General features: G+C 31.2%; 1 protein-coding gene and 1 long non-coding RNA gene across 2 annotated transcripts; both read left to right on the forward strand.

Moving 5' to 3' along the window:
* The first annotated feature begins 298 nt into the window (after window positions 1-298).
* On the forward strand, window positions 299-6,964 carry LOC134707099 (proteasome subunit beta type-3). The gene is made up of 6 exons (XM_063566605.1): window positions 299-388; window positions 3,793-3,977; window positions 5,250-5,357; window positions 5,597-5,774; window positions 6,138-6,232; window positions 6,782-6,964. The coding sequence occupies exons 1-6, from the start codon at window positions 386-388 to the stop codon at window positions 6,828-6,830; spliced, it is 618 nt and encodes a 205-aa protein (XP_063422675.1). The 5' UTR covers window positions 299-385; the 3' UTR covers window positions 6,831-6,964.
* A 13,102-nt stretch (window positions 6,965-20,066) lies between these two features.
* LOC134705077 (uncharacterized) lies at window positions 20,067-25,189 on the forward strand. Its single transcript, XR_010105473.1, has 4 exons — window positions 20,067-20,137; window positions 21,976-22,071; window positions 24,159-24,181; window positions 25,124-25,189. It is a non-coding gene; the product is annotated as an uncharacterized LOC134705077 (long non-coding RNA).
* Window positions 25,190-25,954: the final 765 nt, after the last annotated feature.

A 25,954-nucleotide genomic window follows, 5' to 3' on the forward strand; every position in this document is an offset into this window, starting at 1 on the left:
GATATATATAATCTCATCTTGAACTCATTTGGAAGGTTCATCGGACGTGGTTTGGTTTATCTCTCAAATATGACAAACAGTTGTTCAATTCAGTTACATGGTGTATGGAACGAGTGTAAGGTGTTTATGCTAGTCTGACAGGTTGCTTCATTTCCATGAAGATATTGATAAAAATATTATGCACACATCACGATTTACCACTATGAATACATTTTACAACCTATTAATTTCTGGCCGTCAAAATGTTTTAAAAAAGGGTACGAGACTGAAAAGGTACGAGTCGACATAGATTATACATTTTTCTGTTATCTCCCCTGGCATAACTCTTCAGAGTAAAATTTAGAGATTTGTGAATTTGCAGTTTTCACCGGGCAACATTTTCACAATGGTAAAACGATTGTTCTGAATTCCCCAAACATCGAATATGATTTCCAGTGCATCTTTCGTTTAAGTTTATTCAATCCTTGAACTACTATTCCGAAAATGGAAAGTTTTGCAGCAAAGAAAAAAAAAACCACGTACAATAAAAAAGGGGGAGGGTTACACTTATAGGCACTTTGACTTTCCAAATAAATCATACCAACCACAACATATATATAGTAACCCAAAGGTTATTCTTAACAGTAAGATTATTTGTTAATATTTAAAAGAGGGACAAAAGACACCAGAGGAATAGTCTAAGTCAAACTCATAGACTGAAAATAAACTGATAACGCCATAACAAAAAATAAAAAGACACAGACAAATAATAGTACAGAAGACATAACCTAGAAAACTAAAGACTAAGCAACATGTACTACACAAAAAACTGGGGAAGTGCAGGTCCTGTTCCAGACCACATTTGTCACCTTGTGCTAACAGGGTGTTCAGCATATCAAAAAGAACAAAGATTTATTTAAAAAAAATATATTTCATAAAGTTTCTAGAACACACTCACGAAATTGTGGGCATATACAGCTTGTGAACTGTCGTAGGATGATTTTTTGTAAAAGATATTATGTATGGAAAATTTCATAAAAGGTATCAAAAGCCCTCTCCCTTTTTCCAAAGTCCGATATTTGTTTTCTTTCTGTTAAATTCATTTATTTTCGTTTTTCTGGCCTCAGACCACAATTATTCTTCTCCTTTGCTTCAATGTATTTTTTGGTAAAAGTCAAATTGAATTAAAAATTTACACTGCTTCAAACATGAAATAAATGTAACTGCTTATATATATACATTCACTCATTGTAGACCATTATTAGTCTTATAGAATATGCTTCTAGGACAATCCATCAGTGCTTTTTCTTTTATGATCCTTATTAACATGCCAATGGAAGAATAGGAATCTTGTGTAAATGACTAAGACCGACTAAGGCTAATTTGAGGGGTGGTTGGAGGGGTCCTGATCCTGAAATCCCTTGTTTAAAAACATGACATCCAGAGATGCAGAATTAAAAGAAATTCATATCCCGAAATCGAAAAATATATTCCTGGATCCCTTAAGCAATCCCCAAATCCCGAGCTTAAAAACTCAGATCCCGACATCCCGAAAAAGGTTCTGCCTCCCTCCAATCTCTAACCTACTTTTGTTTTTTGCATATCACTACTTTCACTTTCAACAATAAATTTCTATGCCCCATTTATGGGCATCATGTTTTCTAGTCAGTGCATCAGTGCGTTGGTTTGTTCGTCCGTTCGTCCGTTCATTCATCTGTCCCACTTCAGGTAAAAGTTTTTGGTCAAGGTAGTTTTTGATGAAGTTACAGTCCAATCAACTTGAAACTTAGTAAAATAGTGCCAATGTGGCATCCGTGTACAATAGACTCATTCTTGCTTCCACATGTTTTATTTATATTAATATATATGCTACTGCTACATTTATGACCCCTTAAACAGTAAACACTTTTCAAAGAAAGCAGAAGACAAAATACAGTGAGTCTTTATATATTAAAGTAGTATAATCCTAGCTATATATATATATAGTTTACATTTAGATAAACTGATAAATGCGAAAAATAGTTGTTTGCTAAGGAGGTACATGTATAATAGTTGGGGTGTTATGCAATCTAAACACCATGAAAAGGAGAACGCTATGATTGGCTTATCTATTTTTCATTTTTGTTATCTAGCATACATTGTCATATGATTGGTTATACTTGTGCACATTTCAAACCGGAAGTCTTATCTATGACTAAAATTCAGACTGATGAGACAAACAAAATCGGACTCCTTTATTAGCTCACCGGGCCCGAAGGGCCAAGTGAGCTTTTCTCATCACTTGGCGTCCGTAGTCCTGCGTCTGTCGTCCGTCGTTAACTTTTACAAAAATCTTCTTCTCTGAAACTACTGGACCAAATTAAACCAAACTTGGCCACAATCATCATTGATGTATCTAGTTTTAAATTTGTGTTTTATTACCCGGCCAACCAACCAAGATGGCCGCCATGGCTAAAAATAGAACATAGGGGTAAAATACAGTTTTTGGCTTATAACTCAAAAACCAAAGCATTTAGAGCAATCTGACAAGGGATGAAATTGTTTATCAGGTCAAGATCTATCTGCCCTGAAATTTTCAGATGAATCAGACAACCCATTGTTGGGTTGCTGCCCCTAAATTGGTAATTTTAAGGAAATTTTACTGTTTTTGGTTATTATCTTGAATATTATTATAGATGGAGATAAACTGTAAACAGCAATAATGTTCAGCAAAGTAAGATTTACAAATAAGTTAGCATGACCAAAATGGTCAGTTGACCCCTTAAGGATTTATTGCCCTTTATAGTCAATTTTTAACCATTTTTCGTAAATTTTAGTTAACTTTTACAAAAATCTTCTATTCTGAAACTACTTGGCCAAATTTTACCAAACATAGCCAGAATCATTATTAGGCTATCTAGTTTATAAAATGGTGTTTTGTGACCGGGCAAACCAACCAAGATGACCGCTATGGCTAAAAATAGAACATAGGGGTAAAATGCAGTTTTTGGCTCATAACTCAAAAACCAAAGCATTTAGAGCAAATCTGTCATGGGGTAAAATTGTTTATCTGGTCAAGATCTATCTGCCCTGAAATTTTTAGATGAATCAGACAACTCGTTGTTAGGTTGCTGCCCCTAAATTGGTAATTTTAAGGAAATTTTGCTGTTTTGGGTTATTATCTTGAATATTATTATAGATGGAGATAAACTGTAAACAGCAATAATGTACAGCAATTTAAGACTCAAAAATAAGTCAAAATGACCAAAATGTTCAATTGACCCCCTAAGAAGTTATTGTCCTTTATAATCATGATAATCAATTTTTAACAATTTTCATAAAATTTTCCACTGAAACTACACGGACAAGATCATCATAGATAGAGATAATTGTAAGCAGCAAGAATGTTCAGTAAAGTAAGATGTACAAACACATCACAATCACCTAAACACAATTTTGTCATGAACTGTCTGCTTCCTTTGTTCACATATATACCAAGGTGAGCGACACAGGCTCTTTAGAGCCTCTAGTTGTTGTTTTTCTCCAAAAATAACTCAATCTGAATAATCATAAGAATGGATGACAAATGTAACTATGCATGTTACCCATAGAACACAGAGGCATGAATATTTATTTATCGTGGAAGAAAGAGAAGTGACACACAAAATGAGGTCTTCTCGTTTAATAGCAGATAGATACCACTAGGCAATATTTTGATTCAGAAAATTGAAAAATTTGTTTGTACTTTTCTTAGATATAATTTTGTGGTGTAAACACATGTTTTGCATGAATGTAGTTTGCTTAAATTCAATTGCTTTTACTTTTTTTTTTTAGAGTATTATGGAATATAATGGTGCGGCTATTGTAGCTATGAAAGGTAGAGATTGTGTAGCTATTGCTGCTGACAGAAGATTTGGTGTACAAGCACAGACAGTGTCAACTAATTTCCAGAAGATATTTGAAATGGGTGACAGACTGTACATAGGCTTACCTGGTCTGGCCACAGATGTACAAACAGTGTAAGTTAATAGGTTGTAGTATGTACACAATGTACATTATGTTTGCAATTGGTGATGTAAAAACAGTATAAGTTAGGGAGGTTGTAGTATGTACACAATGTATATTATGTTTGCAATTGGTTTGTTTGGTGATGTACAAACAGTGTAAGTTAATAGGTTGTAGTTTGTACACAATGTACATTAACTCGGGAAATTGGATGAACAACACTGTGTTGGTTTAGCATGTTAATAAAAAATGAGATGAAATACATGTAGGACAAACAAAAAAAGTCTATCATAGCTACTTTTGCATATGCAGCCTATTTTTATGTACTTGGTAACATGTAACTGTATACGTAAAGTACCTTGGTTTCATTTAAAAGATCATTTAAGTCATTACCGTATAAGAATCTTATTAAGAGATGCAGATAATTTGTTCAAGGAAAAAGACAATGGGTTCTAGACACAAGATGTGGTACATGTGGTATGAGTGCCAATGGGACAACTATCCATCCAAGTCTGCATATTTATAGACAATACTCTGAGAGTCCTATCATCTGTTTGCCAGACCAAATTTGAATAATTTATAGTTGAATGTCAATGAATGTTCAGAGTGATATTTAGGTATGCCTTAAAGCCGAATGTCAATGAATGTTTGGAGTGATATTTAGGTACGCCTTTAAGCCTTGCACAAACAGTGAATAATTTTTCATAGAACAACCAGAACTTAAAATGTAAGGGATTGTAAAAATTGTGAATATAATCCAAATAAAGGGGAGATTATTCAAACTTTAAATGAACAAATGGACACAACAAAATTTACTTAACTGGAGCAACGTGTATTATTATTTACTTCATTAAGTAAATAAAGATAACTTGTACAAGTAGTACCACTGACTGTATGACCAAAGGAGGGGAGTTAAAGCCCAAATTCAATTTCATTAACTTTGTATGTATTCTATTTCTTATATCTATAGAGAATATGAGGTAGATGTATATCCTAACAATGACACAAAGATTATTGTTCATATATATATTCTATTGAAATCATCTCTATGTGATGATTGATGTGTTACAATAATAATTTTGATTTACCGATATATTCAATTTGCAAATTAATGTAAGAAAAAAGCAAAAATGTGTTTGGTGTCAATTTTACACTTGTGCTGAGGCGTACTGTCAATGAAAAATTGTATTACAAATGTGTTTCATTTGTGAATGAAAGAGTATTAATGTTTTCTTTTCATTCTAAACATAATGAAATGTTTATGACATGTTTATTATCTTTTTCAGATCACAGAGATTACATTTCAGAAAAAATATGTATGAACTTAGAGAAAACAGAAAGATTAAACCAAAAACTTTTATGAGTATGGTTTCTAATTTGTTATATGAAAGAAGGTAATTAAAAATATTAAAAACAAACAGTAACACATATATGTAATGCTATTCAATATTCATGACCTTATTACATTGTAATATATCACAGTTAACTTAAGATTTATCAATTTAGACATTTATTTTTTTTATTATCGGTTACCCTTTCAACATGAAATTCGTAATCTGTGAGAGATTTTCAATTGATTGTACAGATATCATTTATCTTATTGTGTAACCTTATTATTTTCGTTTCTTTCCAGATTTGGGCCATACTTTGTTGAACCTGTAATAGCTGGTCTTGACCCTAAGACCTTTGAACCTTATATTGCATCAATGGATCTGATTGGTTGTCCAATGATAACAGATGATTTTGTTGTTAGTGGAACATGTAGTGAACAAATGTATGGAATGTGTGAGTCACTATGGGAACCAAACATGGTAATTTTCTTTTTTACAAAAATTGATATCATTAGTTTACCAAAAATATTGCATAATACAACAAACTACACATATCACCTTAACCTTAATTTATCAGAGAAAAAAAAAAGATGTAAAAAAATAATAAGAACGTATGGGCCAGAAAGCATTGCACAACAAGTGCTCGAGTTAACACTAGTTTTATGTGTGCAAAAACTTACCTCTTTAAACGCACATTACTGCTCCACAATAACACCTGTGTTACTCATTTTAAAATCCAGTGAGGTTGACCATAAGACATAATACTAACTGTATAGACCATTTCCTTTAAAATTTTAGCTATTAATTAGAAAAATAACCACATGCATATTAATCTCTATACAGGAACCAGATGATTTGTTTGAAACTATCTCTCAGGCTCTGTTAAACTCAGTAGACAGGGATGCAGTATCTGGATGGGGAGCAGTAGTACATATCATGTAAGTAATTCATAAACATTTGAAATTGATAGACAAGAGTTGTCAACCAATTATTGAAGGAAATATGTACAGCTAAAGGAAATAGGTAGTTTTTGGGTAACAATTTTACTGTAATAATTTTATAGTTTCTTTTTAGATCCATATTAGACCAAACTTATAACAAGAGTCGTCATAAATAAGGCTTTTATAGACTTATTATTAGTTATCATATAATATACATACTAAATGATTGAAGATAAACTTATGTGCACACTGACTAATATTTGAATGTCTAAATGGTATCACATATTATATAACAAGATACATAATTCCTTTACAACATGTGGTCATTGTAGTTCTATGTCTGATCTGATTTATAACATTGCATTCCAATATTTATTCAGGTACATATGATTATTGCAAGAGCCATCTCTTGATTATTTTGAGTGTTGGGGTAACTGCACAAATAAAGGATAAGGCATGTTCTATTCATGTAAAATTACTGAAAAAAGTATTTTATTATTGTTTAAAAATATTCAAATATTCAACTAAGTTTGTTTTTAATTTCAGAGAAAAAGATAAAGTTACAACTAAAGAACTAAGAGGAAGAATGGACTAACGTGTCTGTTTAATTGACCAACATAACTTCTCACCAGTTCATTCATGTTATAAGTTACAGACAGTATGACATTACAAATTGTTGTATAAGTGCTATTGACATCGTTCTGATTATTAAATTCAATTTCTACATTATATTAAGTTGTGTTTTGATTTAAAATAGAGGAGAAAAAACCCATAATCCATGTACACAAAATAGAATATTTGACCTGCAGTTAATGAAGAAATGAATGTAGGTGTTTAGAAATACACACACATGTGTTATTTTGTACAATGTGCTTAAACTTTAAAAGTACTACATCACTTTTATGCTTTCATATTGTTTTAAATTACATAATAAACATTTACTGTAAAACCAGATATTTTCGCCCAGTCTTTTTTAGTGATTTACCAACATAATCTAGATTCGGGCCGTTTTGAATTCGCGCTGTCCCAGACGGTGTCTTATATAATTGTTTTTATAAATGATTTAGAAATTAATGTTTTTAAACCAAGTGATAAAACCAATCAAATTCTTGCTTGTTTGTTCACAGTTTTTTACTTTATTCGTGTTTGCTTGTAAAAACACAATCACATAAACAAAGAGGAATGATCCAATTAAAAGTGAATAAAATAATGACAACATAACTGATCATTAGTTAATATTTTAATCTGATTAATCATTGCAGCAAATACAATGGGTAATTATTTAAAAACTGATTGGTTGGTGTCATATTTATAATTGTAATAACATTTGTTCATTTAGCAATATCCGTAATGTCATCTTGGATTAATTAGGATAATCATAATATAAAGTTTGATATACACATACGTTCATAAATGAACTTCATATTCGTTTCGAATTTCTTTTGAATATTCGCGTTCCTTTTATTTTCGCGTTTCAACTGTTACCGCGAAAATAGAGAAAATAAAACTGCCGTGAAAATTTCCCTGTTTACAGTAGTTCGTATACTCCAAGTAAAAATTACAGCATTCATCAAAATGACAATAAAATAAATCACAATGATTATGTAATGTATTATCATTCAAGTTACTGACTAATGACATGTACATATAATTCCAAAATTATTTGAATATTAGGAATACGCTTATATGATTGGTTGAGAGGACTTCTGGTAGTGGCAGTTGACATTATTCATTTTTCAATAAACAAATAAAATTGAGAATGGAAATGGGGAATGTGTCAAAGAGACAACAACCTGACCATAGAAAAAAACAACAGCAGAAGGTCACCAACCGGTCTTCAATGTAGCGAAAAATTCCTGCACCCGGAGGCGTCCTTCAGCTGGCCCCTCAACAAATATATATTCTAGTTCAGTGATAATGAACGCCATACTAATTTCCAAATTGTACACAAGAAACTGAAATTAGAATAATACAAGACTAACAAAGGCCAGAGGCTCCTGACTTGGGACAGGCGCAAAAATGCGGAGGGGTTAAACATGTTTGTGAGATCTCAAACCACAAAGTTGACTAAACTACTATTTAGTCCCCTACAGACTAAGTGGAAGTGGACTTAAGGTTTGTACTCTGGGCACCTGTCTGTCTGTCTGTCTGTATTTTCATCCGTCAGTCCTGCAAATCATTTTTCCACATTTTTTTTTTAGAAAATTCACTTAAATATTAATTTTCAACATTATTTTTCTTCAAGCTTGAAGCTATTGATTAAATACTGTAAATTCAGAAATTATTGCGAGGTTTTTATTATTGCGAATAATGCGACTGAGTTGTAAACGCAATAATTAAAACTCGCATTTTATAATATTTAAACGGAATTAAGCATGACTTTTCTCAAAATCGTAAAAATTAAAATCGCATTCAAGTGTAAAATGACAAAATCGCAATAATAAATGCACGCAATAATTTCTGAATTTACAGTAGTTGGTACACGTTTTATCAAGTTATAGATCAAATTCAAATATTTTCTGTTCTGATGATTTTGTGCAGATTTATTTTCATTGGACTTAGAAATTTCACTCAAATAATTAGTTTTTCAGTTTTTATACGACCACAAAATTTTTTGCGGTTGTATATTGGTATGAAATTGTCAATGTTGTTGTTTGAAATGTTATAGAAATCTATGAAATTTTAACACAAGGTTTATGACCACTAAAGGAAAGTTGGGATTGATTTTGGTAGCTTTGGTTCCAACAGTTTAGGAATTAGGGGCCAAAAAAGGGCCCAAATAAGCATTTTCTTGGGTTTCGCACAATAACTTTATTTTCTATATTAGAAAATGCCTGTTCCAAGTCAGGAATATGACAGTTGTTATCCACTCGTTTGATGTGTTTGGACATTTGATTTTGCCTTTTGATTTTGAATTTTCCTTTTTGAATTTTCCTTGGAGTTCTGTATTTTTGTGTTTTTATACGACCGCAAATTTTGAAAAAATTTTCGTCGTATATTGCTATCACGTTGGCGTCGTCGTTGTCGTCGTCGTCGTCGTCGTCCGAATACTTTTAGTTTTCGCACTCTAACTTTAGTAAAAGTGAATATACATCTATAAAATTTTATCACAAGGTTTATGACCACAAAAGGAAGGTTGGTATTGATTTTGGGAGTTTTGGTCCCAACATTTTAGGAATTAGGGGCCAAAAAGGGCCCAAATAAGCATTTTCTTGGTTTTCGCACTATAACTTTAGTTTAAGTTAATAGAAATCTATGAAATTTTGACACAAGGTTTATGACCACAAAAGAAAGGTTGGGATTGATTTTGGGAGTTTTGGTTTCAACAATGTAGGAATTAAGGGCCAAATAGGGCCCAAATAAGCATTATTCTTGGTTTTCGCACAATAACTTTAGTTTAAGTAAATAGAAAATAATGAAATTTAAACACAATGTTTATGACCACAAAAGGAAGGTTGGTATTGATTTTGGGAGTTTAGGTCCCAACAGTTTAGGAATAAGGGCCAAAAAGGGACCCAAATAAACATTTTCTTGGGTTTCGCACCATAACTTTAGTATAAGTAAATAGAAATCTATGAAATTTAAACACAAGGTTTATGATCATAAAAGGAAGGTTGGTAATGATTTTGGGAGTTTTGGTCCCAACAGTTTAGGAATAAGGGGCCCAAAAGGTCCAAAATTAAACTTTGTTTGATTTCATCAAAATTGAATAATTGGGGTTCTTTGATATGCCGAATCTAACTGTGTATGTAGATTTTTAACTTTTGGTCCCGTTTTTAAATTGGTCTACATTAAGGTCCAAAGGGTCCAAAATTAAACTTCGTTTGATTTTGACTAAAAATTAATCGGTTGGGTTCTTTGATATGCTGAATCTAAAAAATGTACTTAGATTCATGATTATCGGCCCAGTTTTCAAGTTGGTCCAAATCGGGGTCCAAAATTAAACTTTGTTTGATTTCATCAAAAATTGAATAAATGGGGTTCTTTGATATGCCAAATCTAACTGTGTATGTAGATTCCTCATTTTTGGTCTTGTTTTCAAATTGGTCTACATTAAAGTCCAAAGGGTCCAAAATTAAACTTTTTTTTTTGATTTTAACAAAAATTGAAATCTTGGGGTTCTTTGATATGCTGAATCCAAACATGTACTTAGATTTTTGATTATGGGCCCAGTTTTCAAGTTGGTCCAAATCAGGATCTAAAATTATTATATTAAGTTTTGTGCAATAGCAATGAAGTTTTTTCAATTGCACAGTATTGCGCAATGGCAAGAAATATCTTATTGCAAAATATTGTGAAATAGCAATTTTGTTTTTAATTAGAGTTATCTTTCTTTGTCCAGAATAGTAAGCAAGAAATATCTAATTGTAAGAATTTTTTTTATTTGGAGTTATCTTTCTTTGTCCAGAATCAACTTAAATCTTTGTTATATATACAATATACAATGTATATACATATTCACTTTTTACTACCAACTGATAAATTAAAATAATCTTTACCATTCAGTGATAACAAGCAGTTTTTTTACATCTTAATATTTTATGATGTATTTAAATGAGTAGTAATTGTTGCAAACTCCATTAGAAATTTTAATTGAGATTAGTTTTGGAATAAGGGAAAGGGGGATGTGATTAAAAAAAATTGGTTCAATTTTCTCATTTGAAATTTCATAAATAAAAAGAAAATTTCTTCAAACATTTTTTTGAGAGGAATAATATTCAACAGCATAGTGAATTGCTCTAAGAGAAAACAAAAATTTTAATTTCATTAGAACACATTCATTCTGTGTCAGAAACCTATGCTGTGTCAACTATTTAATCACAATCCAAATTTAGAGCTGAATCCAGCTTGAATGTTTTGTCCATACTTGCCCCAACCGTTCAGGGTTCAACCTCTGCGGTCGTATAAAGCTACGCCCTGCGGAGCATCTGGTTACTTTTTAGAATAAGTAAATAGAAATCTATGAAATTTAAACACAAAGTTTATGACCATGAACAGAAGGTTTGGATTGATTTTGGGAGTTTTGGTCCCAACAGTTTAGAAATTAGGAGCCCAAAGGGTCCAAAATTAAACTTTGTTTGATTAAATCAAAAATTGAATTAATGGGGTTCTTTCATATGCCAAATCTAACTGTATGTAGATTCTTAATTTTTGGTCCCGTTTTCAAATCCGTCTACATTAAGGTCCAAAGGATCCAAAATTAAACTTAATGTTTGATTTTAACAAAAATTGAATTCTTGGGGTTCTTTGATATGCTGAATCTAAACATGTACTTAGATTTTTTTTATAAGCCCATGCCAGTTTTCATGTTGGTCCAAATCGGGGTCCAAAATTAAACTTTGTCTTATTTCAACAAAAAACTGAATTCTTGGGGTTCTTTGATATGCTGAATCTAAACATGTACTTAGATTTTGGATTATGGGCCAAGTTTTCAAGTTGGTCCAAATCGGGGTCCAAAACTTTGTTTGATTTCAACAAAAATTGAATCCTTGGGGTTCTTTGATATGCTGAATCTAAACATGTATTTCGATTTTTATACGACCGCAAATTTTGAAAAAATTTTCGTCGTATATTGCTATCACGTTGGCGTCGTCGTCGTCGTCGTCGTCGTCGTCGTCGTCCGAATACTTTTAGTTTTCGCACTCTAACTTTAGTAAAAGTGAATAGAAATCTATGAAATTTTAACACAAGGTTTATGACCACAAAATGAAGGGTGGTATTGATTTTGGGAGTTTTGGTCCCAACATTTTAGGAATTGGGGGCCAAAAAGGGCCCAAATAAGCATTTTCTTGGTTTTCGCGCTATAACTTTAGTTTAAGTTAACAGAAATCTATGAAATTTTGACACAAGGTTTATGACCACAAAAGAAAGGTTGGGATTGATTTTGGGAGTTTTGGTTTCAACAGTTTAGGAATTAGGGGCCAAAAAAGGGCCCAAATAAGCATTATTCTTGGTTTTCGCACAATAACTTTAGTTTAAGTTAATAGAAATCAATGAAATTCAAACACAATGTTTATGACCACAAAAGGAAGGTTGGTATCGATTTTGGGAGTTGAGGTCCCAACAGTTTAGGAATTAGGGGCCAAAAAGGGACCCAAATAAGCATTTTTCTTGGTTTTCGCATACTTTATTATAAGTAAATAGAAATCTATGAAATTTAAACACAAGGGTTATGACCATAAAAGGAAGGTTGGTATTGATTTTGGGAGTTTTGGTCCTAACAGTTTAGGAAAAAGGGGCCCAAAGGGTCCAAAATTAAACTTTGTTTGATTTCATCAAGAATTGAATAATTGGGGTTCTTTGATATGCTGAATCTAACTGTGTATGTAGATTCTTAATTTTTGGTCCCATTTTCAAATTGGTCTACATTAAGGTCCAAAGGGTCCAAAATTAAACTTAATTTGATTTTGACAAAAAAATAATCAGTTGGGTTCTTTGATATGCTGAATCTAAAAATGTATTTAGATTCTTGATTATTGGCCCAGTTTTCAAGTTGGTCCAAATCGGGGTCCAAAATTAAACTTTGTTTGATTTCATTAAAAATTGAATAAATGGGGTTCTTTGATATGCCAAATCTAACTGTGTATGAAGATTGTTCATTTTTTGGTCCTGTTTTCAAATTGGTCTACATTAAAGTCCAAAGGGTCCAAAATTAAACTTAGTTTGATTTTAACAAAAATTGAAATCTTGGGGTTCTTTGATATGCTGAATCCAAACATGTACTTAGATTTTTGATTATAGGCCCAGTTTTCAAGTTGGTCCAAATCAGGATCTAAAATATTATATTAAGTATTGTGCAATAGCAAGTCTTTTCAATTGCACAGTATTGCACAATGGCAAGAAATATCTAATTGCACAGTATTGTGAAATAGCAATATTTTTTTTAATTAGAGTTATCTTTCTTTGTCCAGAATAGTAAGCAAGAAATATCTAATTTCACAATATTGTGAAATAGCAATATTTGTTTTTAATTGGAGTTATCTTTCTTTTTTTATTTGGAGTTATCTTTCTTTGTCCAGAATCAACTTAAATCTTTGTTATATATACACTATACAATGTATATTCACTTTTTACTACCAACTGATAAATTAAAATAATCTTTACCATTCAGTGATAACAAGCAGTTTTTTTACATCTTAATATTTTATGATGTATTTAAATGAGTAGTGATTGTTGCAAACTCCATTAGAAATTTTAATTGAGATTAGTTTTGGAATAAGGGAAAGGGGGATGTGATTAAAAAAATTGGGTTCAATTTTCTCATTTGAAATTTCATAAATAAAAAGAAAATTTCTTCAAATATTTTTTTGAGAGGAATAATATTTAACAGCATAGTGAATTGCTCTAAGAGAAAACAAAAATTTTAATTTCATTAGAACACATTCATTCTGTGTCAGAAACCTATGCTGTGTCAACTATTTAATCACAATCCAAATTAAGAGCTGAATCCAGCTTGAATGTTTTGTCCATACTTGCCCCAACCGTTCAGGGTTCAACCTCTGCGGTCGTATAAAGCTACGCCCTGCGGAGCATCTGGTTGATTATAGGCCCAGTTTTCAAGTTGGTCCAAATGGGGGTCCAAAATTAAACTTGGTTTGAATTCAATGAAGATTGCTCTTCAAATCAGGAGCATCTGGTTTGTCATGCTGAAAGATATTGATTTGATAATTGGTGTATAATTTTTTCATGACAAGTTACACACCAAGTTAAAATTTTGTTATTGTCTAAGGAGTTTGTATGCAGTGTTATGGTTCTGGGACTATAAAAATTCACTTGAATAATCAGTTTTTCAGTCGCTTTTATTAGCTCACCTAACCTGAAAAGTCAAGTGATATTTTCTCATCACTTGGCGTCCATCATCCGGCGTCCGTCGTCTGTCCTCCGTCGTCCGCAAACTTTTATAAAAATCTTCTCCTCTGAAACTACTGGGCCAAATTTAACAGAACTTGGTCACAATCATCATTGGGGTATCTAGTTTTAAAAATGTGTCTGATGACCAGGCCAACCAACCAGGATGGCGCCATGGCTAAAAATAAAACAAAGGGGTAAAATGTAGATTTTGGCTTATAACTCTGAAACCAAAGGTAAATTTAGAGCAAATCTGAAATGCCGTAAAATTGTCTATTCGGTCAAGATCTATCTTCCCTGAAATTTTCAGACAAATCCGACAACCAGTTGATGTGTTGCTGCCCCAGAATTAGTAATTTTAAGGAAACTTTGAAGATTTTGGTTATTATAGATAGAGATAAACTGTGAACAGCAATAATGTTCAGCAAAATAAGATCTACAAATAAGTCTGCATGACCAAAATTGTCAATTGATCCCATAAGGAGTTATTGCCCTTTATAGTAAATTTTCAACAATATTCATAAATTTTTATAAATTTTTGGAAATTTTTGGAAAATATTTTCAACTGTTATACTGGGCCAAGTTCATTATATATAGAGATAATTGTAGCAACAAGAGTGTTCAGTAAAGAAAGATCTACAAACACATCACAATCACCAAAACACAATTTTGTCATGAATTTATCTGTGTCCATTGTTTAATATGCACATAGACAAATGTGAGTGACACAGGCTCTTGAGAGCCTCTAGTTTCGTCATGCTTGAAGATATTAACTTGATATTTGCTATATAGTTAACACCAAGTTACCGGTTCATCATCCAACAAAACATTACCTAACATTATCCTATGCTATTTACAATATATATCAACAATTCCACATGCTCTAAACTATCAAAAGTTTCCATATGACATGTAAGTTTATAATAGTACTTTTTGGCCAAAAATAGGAAACTTAGGAAATAGGAATCACGTATGTTTTGATTTTATTTCATTTCATACTTAACATTGTTTTTTGAACATAGGAAATATAATAATTCATCTAAAAACAATCTGATTGCAGAAAACAATTAATATTTTGAGTATTTTCCCTATTAGTACATTTATGTGGAGAAGAACAAGTTGAACATAACAGCATCTGCTACTTCATTTAAGAATTCAAATTATCTTATTCAAAACACTCTACTTATTACAAATTTGTTTGTCTTATTGAAGACTAAAGGTCAGACCTTTGCTAATTAACTTTATTTATGGCCTATGATTAATAACAGTTGTTTTTTTCCAGCTGTTGACCCATGTTTTAAATATTTGGCCAACATTTACCACTTAAGACGGTATAACTAACATCTTAAAGGGTTGTTTTTAAGTTAATAAAAAGAAACTGTGAATAATCAATCATTGCTTAAGGATAAATAGACTTCAAATGCATGAACTTTCACCACTAGCTGGAATGTTGATATTAACGCACAAAAAAACCGACTTTTGTTTTGTTCAAACTTTTCATTCTTTACATATTAAACGTTGAAAAATTAAAAGTATTTTATAATAATATTATAAATCCTTGATAACATATAAAATATCGACATTTTTATTACCTCCATTGTGGAGAGGCCATTAAGTTTTACCCTTGTCCTAGACGTACGTCTGTACGTCCCAAGATTGATTTCTTCATTTCCCAAACTTAAGTTTGCCTCAACCAAATGTTATGCTTCTTATACACAAATTAAATGCTTATTACCACAAGCACTGATGAATTTAAAATTTTCGTGGCGTCACATTTACCGTTTTAGAGTTACATTCCATTACACATGAAAAATTGTTGAATTTTATGTATCTATTCTCTTACTTAAGTTAGTCACTTATTAACACCAATCAGATTAATTACGAGTTTGAAAAGCATCACTTTTACTGATCAAGGGCTTTGTCCTTAAAATATGTTATTTGCAAGCCTGAGCATCATGTGTCCCATGTGATATGTCAGCATAGTAATGACTTTATCATTTAGTTTCCTTTCATAACCATTGACAAACAATTAAGTGATATTTGATTCATTTGTTTCAAACTTGGCTTTGTCGTTTTGTAATTACTATTAGATTCTACATATCTACTGTCGGATTAATATTGTCTCTGTTACAAAACTGACATAGGTATGATTTTTAGTTATTTAATTTTATCCAGTGCTTATTATCTCAGATATCAAAATTATTATAAAGAAATAAAAATGATTTAATTTTTCTCTGTTTGATTTTAATCAAATATTAATCAAAATTGATAAATTATGTGACATTTCTTTTGTTAGTCATTCACACCCTTCGAAATCCTTTTGTATTCCGTGTTTACAATAATTAGGATACTTAAGATATTAAAGTTTTTACGCTAAGCTAAGTCTTGTTTCTCTATGCATTATCCAAATACCATGTATACACAGTTATACATATTTAGGGTGGCGTTTTTAAATGAACATTTATTCCTAGTAAAGACACCAAACACGTTCATTACCTCAGACAAGATGAAAATGATTATTCTGCCAAACAAAAGCAGAAAACAGTGGTGTGCAAGATTGAACATACGTCTTGAATTGCCAGAGTCGCATAATGATCATATAAGCAATACTAGACTAGTATTGCTTCCCTACATGTAAATATGTTGCTAGTTTACTTTCTTGTTTATGATAAATTTAATGCAATAAAGTAGAAGCGAAATACTTATAGCATATAAACAATGGTACATTACAGCTTATTTTAACAGGAGAATCTATAGAGTAACTTATTTTAACATTAAACTTTAGAGTAGCTTAATAAAGGCAACAGTAGTATACCACTGTTCGGGAGTTTTAAATCGATTGAGAAAAAACCAAATCCGGGTTACAAACTAAAACTGAGGGAAACGCATCAAATATAAGAGGAAAACTACAAGACAACAGAAACACAACATTAAGATGTAACACACACAGAAACGAAATATAAGACAATGGCCATCTTCCTGACTTAGTACAGGACATTTTAAGAAAAAAAATGGTGGGTTGAATCTGGTTTTGTGGCATGTTAGATATAACAGTAAAATGACAACATTACATGACAGGACTACAATACATGGCAGAAAATATAGGACAGAGAAACACACGAATAATAGCAATCCAACATTTATCGGGTTTAAAATTCAAAACGTCAGACGTGCGTTTCGTCCACGCTTAGTTTGACACGATAGATGAGCTAACTCTCACTACAAATATTCATCAAATGCCGTGTGCCGCCCTTGTTATACAACGATATATTTTAAATATTTACTAGGAAAGAAATAAGAAGATCTTATATATTGAGAGAACATTCTTTTAAGTCTTTACACGCGGTTCACCGATTTCAATTGATATACATGGAAATAACATGTAAGCTTGATTTATTCATACATGACTAATTTATTTTGATAAAGAAGCTTTATTGACCGATTGGTCTATATCGTTCATTTACAGTATCAACTACCTATCAACGTAAATTCGAAGTCATACTCCGATCTTAATTGCCTAGGTTTGCATTTTTTCCTGTCGTAGATCGGTAGTTTATCCCGTCAATTCGGCGTTATATACACCAAATAAACTTTTATTTTGTTTGTCTTTTGATCTCTTTGTTTTTGTGCGCTTGAAATCGAATGTCCCTTTACTATCTTTTATCTCTCGTTCAAACTGATTCTAATGTTAATATAATAACGTTTAGACTATACATTGGGAAACTTAATTACAAAAATAACCTCAGAATGTCTCATTTTTTCTGCTGAGTTAGCTTGTTACTCCCCTTTATGTTAAAATGAAGTAATTATTTACATTGCCGACAATATTAACATTTTCCCCCTCTCACTTTGAAGGAAGAATTTGTCTTTTGCATCACATAGTATCATACCTTGGTGTGTTGTTCAGTACCAAAAACCATATGGTGTCGCAGTTTTTTTTTACTTTAAATATTGGTTTATGACAACTACTGTCTATCTTGCACCTAATTTATGTGTCAAAAATTGGGACGTGCATCTCTACAACTGATCAAATAAAATTATTTAAATGTATACATAATATTGCATATATACATACCTTTCTCCCTCCGAAGTAATTTCTTTGAATATCATACATATTCATAAAAAATATATAACTTATTCTTGGCATTATGCACTACAACTCATGATTTAAATGATAAATGATAAATTTTGTCTGCAACATGAAAAGTCGAAAATATGCAAGTGTACTAAAACTAAAGTGAACCCGCAGAGATCGTTTTATTTTGCAGTTCTCTAAAGGTAAGGTAAGGTTTGTATGATACCTGGATATTTTTTCTAAGTGATATTATACATATGTGATACATAATTTTGTCCAGGGAGGAGTACCCAATCATTTTATGAAATAAAAAAAAAATCGAACATCGCCCGTCCCGTTTTTTCAGGTGAAAAGCTAAAAAGTGCGATTTGTCACGTTTTGTTTTAGGAAAATTGAATAAGAAACAAATGTCGGGTGCAATCGGAATAACGCATTTGGTTTGCATTCTTGCTGTTATACTATGACCAGTCCCAAATAGTATCTACCCAGTAGCTTCTGCTTTGGTATTCGTTTAACTTAAATGATGAATAATTTGTCTATATATTTAGAGGACAACAAATATTTAAATGTTGGAAAAATATGTAAGAAATCACTTGGACAAAGTTTCTCTAAAACAGTTGAGCTGCTTTCTTTTGGAAGATATTGTTTACTTTTTATCTAGATGATAAATGGATGATACCTGCAAAAGGCTATTCTTGTTTTCACATACCGTGTTTTTATAAAAATTACATTCAATGTACTACTAATACTGCACCCTATACGCATTTTGGAATTTGACATCTCTTCAGTAATGCTGGAGGCACAGATATTTGAACATTGATAATATTATACAAAAGTTAAGAGCTTACAAAACCAAAAAGAACGAAAGTAAAGATAGACCGAGAAAAGGAATCAAAGCTTTGCATGAGAAAACCTAAGTGTTTTTGTTCTTTGTAAAATCTGAAATTAATAGCAGTATTCGGAAATACTGTGGATTCATTATTATTCGTTGGATACCAATTTTCGTGGATTTCGTGGTTACTCGAGGACTACGAATTCAAATGTACAAAAAAATACACATTATTTTTTATTAGAATGTTTGCAGACCTTTGCAACAGCACGAAATTAAATACCCACAAAATGCAAGTTTTTCCCTAACCACGAAAATTGGTATCCACGAAAATAAATTAATCCACGATAGTGGTCAATTTATTTAAAACTTGATTAAGACATTGAACAATACAAAACTTGACTCAGTATATATATTTTAGGCATTTGTGTATTGACTATGTTTTCACTCGTTAACGTCTACTTTAAATATAAAATTAGATTTTTAAAATTAATAATTATTCATTAATTTGAACTTTTGTCAAATTAAAATCAATATAATTACTATTACAATAAATTAAGGTGTTTCCAAGTCAAACAACTTACATGCAAAAATGAGTTTGTATTTTTGTAAAAAAAGGAAAGTAAAATTTATTTTGTTTGTATCTTTAGATATTCCCCTCGTAGCCTCATTAAAGATTCATGTAGAAGAAACTGTGCGGACAAAAATATCATGTTACAATTATTAAATAACTTGATATCACACAAAAAGAACCAATGTTAGATGTAGAAAATCTCATTAATATACAATAACATGATGTACATCAAACCATACACTGCTCATAGAAGGTAATAATTGAACATGTAACACGTGTTCCTTATGACATGTAGATGGGGAAGCAATCTAATTTAATTAATACTTCACAATGATAAATAATATATATTATATAAAGTGGTAGAATAAAGTTTGAAAGATAATGCATTGTAGAATTCTGAGCTACCATAAACAAAAATGAGGAAGTATATCGTAAAATGAAAGCCACTTTACCTCCTTAATAAACCTCATTTTCGAGATTTTGCATGTTTCAAACACTTTCGGTTTGAACTGTCAACAAAGATGAGGTTGACATTAGTGCTTCTGGTTGCCGTGTTAATTCTAACAGCAGTTTCAGGTAAGATTTAATGACGCAATATAATGTAATCAATTGTTTCAATATTATTCAACATATTTAATATTTCATAGAACTATGATTCTGTGTGAAAATCCTGGCATTATTCTTTATAGAAGATATTTCTAAATATTTTATGTTTTAATGATAACAGATAGGTTATGAGGAAATAGGTAATTGATTGTTGTCTGCTTGATACATGAGTTAGGACACAATAACCAGACTGGTAGTGAAAATGCAGAACAACATAAACGCATTTAAAATGTTCACAACTATTTTATCATATTATAGTAAAAAAGAGGAACGAAAGATTTTTACAGTTTAAATGTTTACCCTCGATTGGTCTTAAAGATAGTCATTAAAGGAATACTACCACTCTTAAATGAAACCAGTAACATGTATGCACTGTAAACAGTAAAAATATATTTAGAGGACATTGTATGCAACACGCTTCCGTTCTGTAAATTAAAAAAGATTTTTCCCTCGCAAACATTGATTATAGAAGAGACTATTTTTCAAATTTAGGTATTGCTGACCATTCCAGAAGCCACAACTCTTTTATTTGTTGATATACATTATTATTAATATGATCATTATTTTAAATTATCTATTTAAAACAATTTTAGTTGTTCTAAATACTAAGGATTTCCTATCCAAGGAATATATTACCATATCTGTACCCTTTTTGAATATTGTGTCCTCGGTGCATTAATTTTTTCATTTGGACGTTTTGAATATCTTATTTGCTCATCAATAATGAATCGTTTGTATACGAAACGCGCCTTTCACTTTCACAATTCGAATCTTGGTATCCATGATGAAATTATATACTGCCAGGGAGGTGGGTTACTACAAAATCAAAGAAACCTATGGTCTGGATACTAAAATAAAATGAACGGTACCAATTTCCTTGCACCAGATGGATTATTTGTTAAATTTAGATGATAAAGGACACTATTTCAACATCTCATTTGTTGATTTTTATAACAGACATTTTGTTTTTCACTGGATAATTATTGTGCCAATTTACTGACCGATTTGTAATTATACTCACTAGAAGGTCACTTCATACAAACCTTTTCATGGACGATTTTTTTTCTTTCTATAACATACTTTAATTTCTCTACAATTAAATTGAGGATGATAATTCATTCAATGACCCAAATTCCAGTGATTGCTTCCATCTCAATTTTAAGCGACTGTCATACCAGTGAGTTTGTAAACCAGGTTTACTCCACTACATGAATTTGTTGCATAAGAAATATTTGTATTCATGGAAACGACATTTTGTTTTTTTCTTTTGATGTGCTTGAGCTTTTGATTTTGCCATTTGATAATGAACTGTTTGTTTTGAACTTTCCGTGCATTTCGGTATTTTTGTTATTTTACTTTTTATATATCCCAGTGAAATTGAGATGAAGGATATACAACTAGAATTTCTGATTCATATCTCGATCTTTTCTTCAAAATTGACACAAATAGACAACTTCCATTTAAAATCTATGACACATGTTATGATTTCAGATTTCTAATTGTCAACTTCCTATTTCTCAACAGTAACATATCCTCTGTTCCTTCGTATCTATATGGACTTCATAACCAGAATAAAATGATAACCAAAATTTAAAAAAACATATCAGGAAAATAAAGGCTTATAGTTTTTTTTAAACATTCCATCTCAATTGCACCTCATAAAACTAATACTAAAGACACATGGTACACGTTGGAAACTTTTCGGAAAAAATAAATATAGTATAGCATGTAACTGTAACTTTTTTTACATAAAGCAATCTGTTTTGCCTATTCAGACATTGACTGTATTTGGAATGTATATCTTTCAGTCTTAAATGCAGAACCTTTAAATCAATTAAAAAATGTCAGGAAAAAACGAGATACAAGAGGAAAACCTGGCCAATCACCACCATTTGTTGCAAAAGGTACGTTGTACTTAATTCTATGTTGAAATTTTCAATGTATTCAGCAAAGTATCATTATTTTGTGTCCTCGATGCTCTTAAAACTTTGTTCTTAATAATGGTTTTGAACAATTAAGAAATATGGCTTTTATAGCCGAAAATAGAGTCTGGCATATACAAAAATGAGCCTGGTTTTTTTGATAATTTTTTGTATCCATTTGTAATTTAAAAAAAAAGTTTTATTTACCTTGAAACATTGTCTATGTATATTAGGAAAAAAGGAAGCGATTTACCAAGCCCGTTAGCAGTTTTGTGTGGAATGAATTCTAATTTAATAATATATTATTGACTTATAGTGTACCGTTAATTTTTTTTACAGTATCTTCTATTTACACATATTGATATGACGGACTGTTGAATATTCATTTAATTCTGAACCGATGTATTTTATTAAATATCTTAATTTAAATGAATATCGCCCTTAATCAGTGGTAAGCTTTGTAATTCTAAAATACTAGAAATGCAAATATTTTTGATAAGGTTAGAATACAAAGTAAATTCAGTTAACTTCATCACGTTTATTCGAACATACGTAATAAAATTCATTAATATGAATTAAAACAGTAGTCCATTAACCGATTTAATAACTTTGCATCTATTTTATCTATTTTTTCTCGAAAAAATGGATACAAATCCTATAAAACACAACTAGCATAGCGAACAATGCAACGAAAAAAGACGTATGTTTTGTGGTACGGAATCTGAAAATATTCGAGTTTATGATTCAAACACAATATGATAAAATCGATTGCAAAATAAGTCATGACGAAAAGAAGATTTATGACATATTACGTACATAAGGAATGTTCTATACGTACGTACAGTATGTATGACAGGCTTATAAAGTCGATTATTGTAAAATGGACTGTTACATATAAATTGCTGGAAAAATTACGGATTACATGTTTTTAAGGTTCATCATAGCAAACGGACAAATATGGCTGTATTTACATGCCAAAAACTACTCTGAGTACAGACTTACCTGAGAAGTTGGAAAAGTTTTAATGCCTGGCATCCACTAGATATATTAAAGTTAATTGCATTTTGTGTTTCAGGAAGATAAAATCTCTTTTGGATTTTGATGGGCATTTTTTTCCTTCATGCATAAGGTGTAAAAATTAACTAAGTTGTGTTACAACTTTAAGATGCTCCCTCAGGTAAAAAAACCGGTTGGTTTTGATTTGATTGTCCTTAATTGACAAGACATGTGAGTTAAAGAGTTTATCTGAGTCAGTGAGTGGACAATATCAAAGTAATTCAGGTGTGTGTTTATTTTTACACCTTCTGCAGAAAGGAAAACAAATTCCCATCAAAAACCGAGAAAAATTTTCGTAAACACAAAATGCATTTAACTTTTATATATCTAGTGGATGCTAGGCCTTAAAACTTTCCAAACAGCACAGGTAAGTCTAGTCTGTACACAGAGTGGTTTTAGAGGTGAAAATTCTGCCAAATTTGTCCATCTGTTATGATGAGCATTTTTTAGTTCTGATTTCTGATAATTTTAACCTTGATTATTTACCGAACACAACAATTTGTTTAACACAGTTACATTTTTATCGAACTTTTTATCTGTTAAAAGTCAAAAATGTAAATATCATATCACATGTTTATTGGTAATTATTAGGTGTAAAAGAGTGTATATTTAATCATAAGAAATAACGCTTTTTCAAGAATACGATGATGAAGTATGCTTGCCAATGTGGCAACTAACCACCATAAACTAAATGACGTTAATGTAAGCAGAACAAACAAATTACCAATCAGAAATAACTAAAAAAAAATGCCAAATAAGAGAAGAAAAAAAGGACTAGGATATAGCTTTGGTAAGTTTCGACTTAATATTGTAAAAGAAAAACATTAGGCGAAACATTTTTTTAATGCCAATAGGAACATGATAAAAATTAACATATACACACCTTCGAGTGACGTTGTAGTTCAGATACAGGTTGCATAGATTTCCAACTTATCCATAAATATCTATTTGTGAACTTTTGGTGTTAGATCTATTGATGTCTTTGATCTAATAATAAGTCAATTCTATTTCAGAAGACACAAGGACAAAAAGGGAGGTAAGTATTTTAAAACTGCACAAGTATTTAGAAATATATATGCCTACTGTTTTGTAACTATAAGATACTGGAAAGATTTTAACAATTCATGTCTTCATTTTATGTTCTTTTTCTAAAAACTAACTACTGGATTATGTATGGTATGGGTGAAACATATATCTGGAACAACCTTCAACATACATGCAGAATGCCTAAATAAAAACAAAATATTGGGATTCACATGAACACGAAAAGGAACAATACCGGGTGCGTCGAGAGAATATTAGTCTCTTGCCATAATGCATTGATGCATCAATCAATGACTTGATACTCATTTAAATCGTTGAAAAGACACATCAGTTTAGTAACATAACGCGTCTTTGATAACTTTCATCATACATACTCGAAGCTTAGATATGTGTCTGTAATAACCATCAATATCCGTGCTAGAATCCCAAATGTGTGTCGTGAATAACACTCAATGTGTACACAAGAAGTACACAAGAAGCATATTACTCTTATAAACATCATCAAGAAAAAAGGGAACAATAACAAACAGCTAATAAAGTTGTTCATGAGTAATATGGTTTAGACTATTATCATGTAATAGATCTTGTTTAGCTGTCAGATTATGCACTTATTTTAATCTTCATTCTAATTTCTGTCTATACCTTTCTCAGGCATAGATAACCTTAGCTGGATTTGGCAAAACTTTAAGGAATTTTGGTCCTCAATGCATTTCAACCTCGTACTGAATTTGGCCTTTTTCACTTTTAAGAATCGAGCGCCACTGATGAGTTTTTTGTTGAAGAAACGCGCGTCTGGCGTATATACAAAATTTAGTCCTTGTATATATGATGAGTTTATTTCCATATGATACCAGTATTCATTTCAGTATAATAATTCACATGATTAATAAAGATGATTTAATTTTGTTTAAAATCCTTTTCTTTCCAATTTCAGGTCAAGCCGGAACCAGATGTAATCTTACGATAATTACCATATCCTGTGATTGATATTAGTTTTTTTTCTGTCGAATAAACCATATAAAGCTGTATCAAACGAACTTATTTTACGGTGTTAACACTCAAAATATATCAAATACTATAAATACATTTTTTGTTGTATGCTATATGCTTGCTTAAAAGATAAAAAAAATACCTCAAAGGTTACCAATAACCAGTGAAGTAGTCAGCACTTTGTATTGACCTGTATACGCTGGATATTTCATTTACTGGAGTATTACTGTTTATAAGATGTCACGTTGTTCATGTCAGTACTTTACCGGAGATACGTCTCATTCGGTAGTTCACATTCGGAGAAAAAGAAACAGAATTAAAGTAACAACAATTGGACCATATCCGTCGTCACCTGTGAAACAAATATTCAATAAAGGTCAACCAACTCGTGATAATGTCTGTTCAAACTACAAATATATGTTTTCAACTTTAACACTTGTAACTCTTTGTCAGGAGCTTCCTTGTGAGAGCAACCCTCTATCAAGGAAATCATGATAGGAAATACAAGCTACATAGAAATAGAAAGTTCAGATATAGGAAGCCTTATTCATTTCTTTCGTCGTAAAGTTTTGGTCTAAACGCCACTAAAAGTCTGATGTCTTCTGTCGAAACCAAATTTTGAAACTCTGGTTAGAGATCATCATATAAAATTTCCAACCAAGTTTATGTAATTGTTTTTTGTCACGAAAAAAAAAACCACGTAAAAAGTACATTTTATTTCGTCTGATACATTTTATTCCAAATGTTCTAGAGCTAAGTTTTGTTAATTATCTAG

The sequence above is a fragment of the Mytilus trossulus genome, chromosome 2 (assembly GCF_036588685.1).
Source record: "Mytilus trossulus isolate FHL-02 chromosome 2, PNRI_Mtr1.1.1.hap1, whole genome shotgun sequence".
Classification (NCBI taxonomy): domain Eukaryota; kingdom Metazoa; phylum Mollusca; class Bivalvia; order Mytilida; family Mytilidae; genus Mytilus; species Mytilus trossulus.

Coding starts and splice junctions, on each gene's coding strand:
- LOC134707099 (XM_063566605.1), top strand. Junction 3,978..5,249: donor GCCACAGATGTACAAACAGT/GTAAGTTAATAG, acceptor TATCTTTTTCAG/ATCACAGAGATTACATTTCA. Junction 5,358..5,596: donor AATTTGTTATATGAAAGAAG/GTAATTAAAAAT, acceptor GTTTCTTTCCAG/ATTTGGGCCATACTTTGTTG.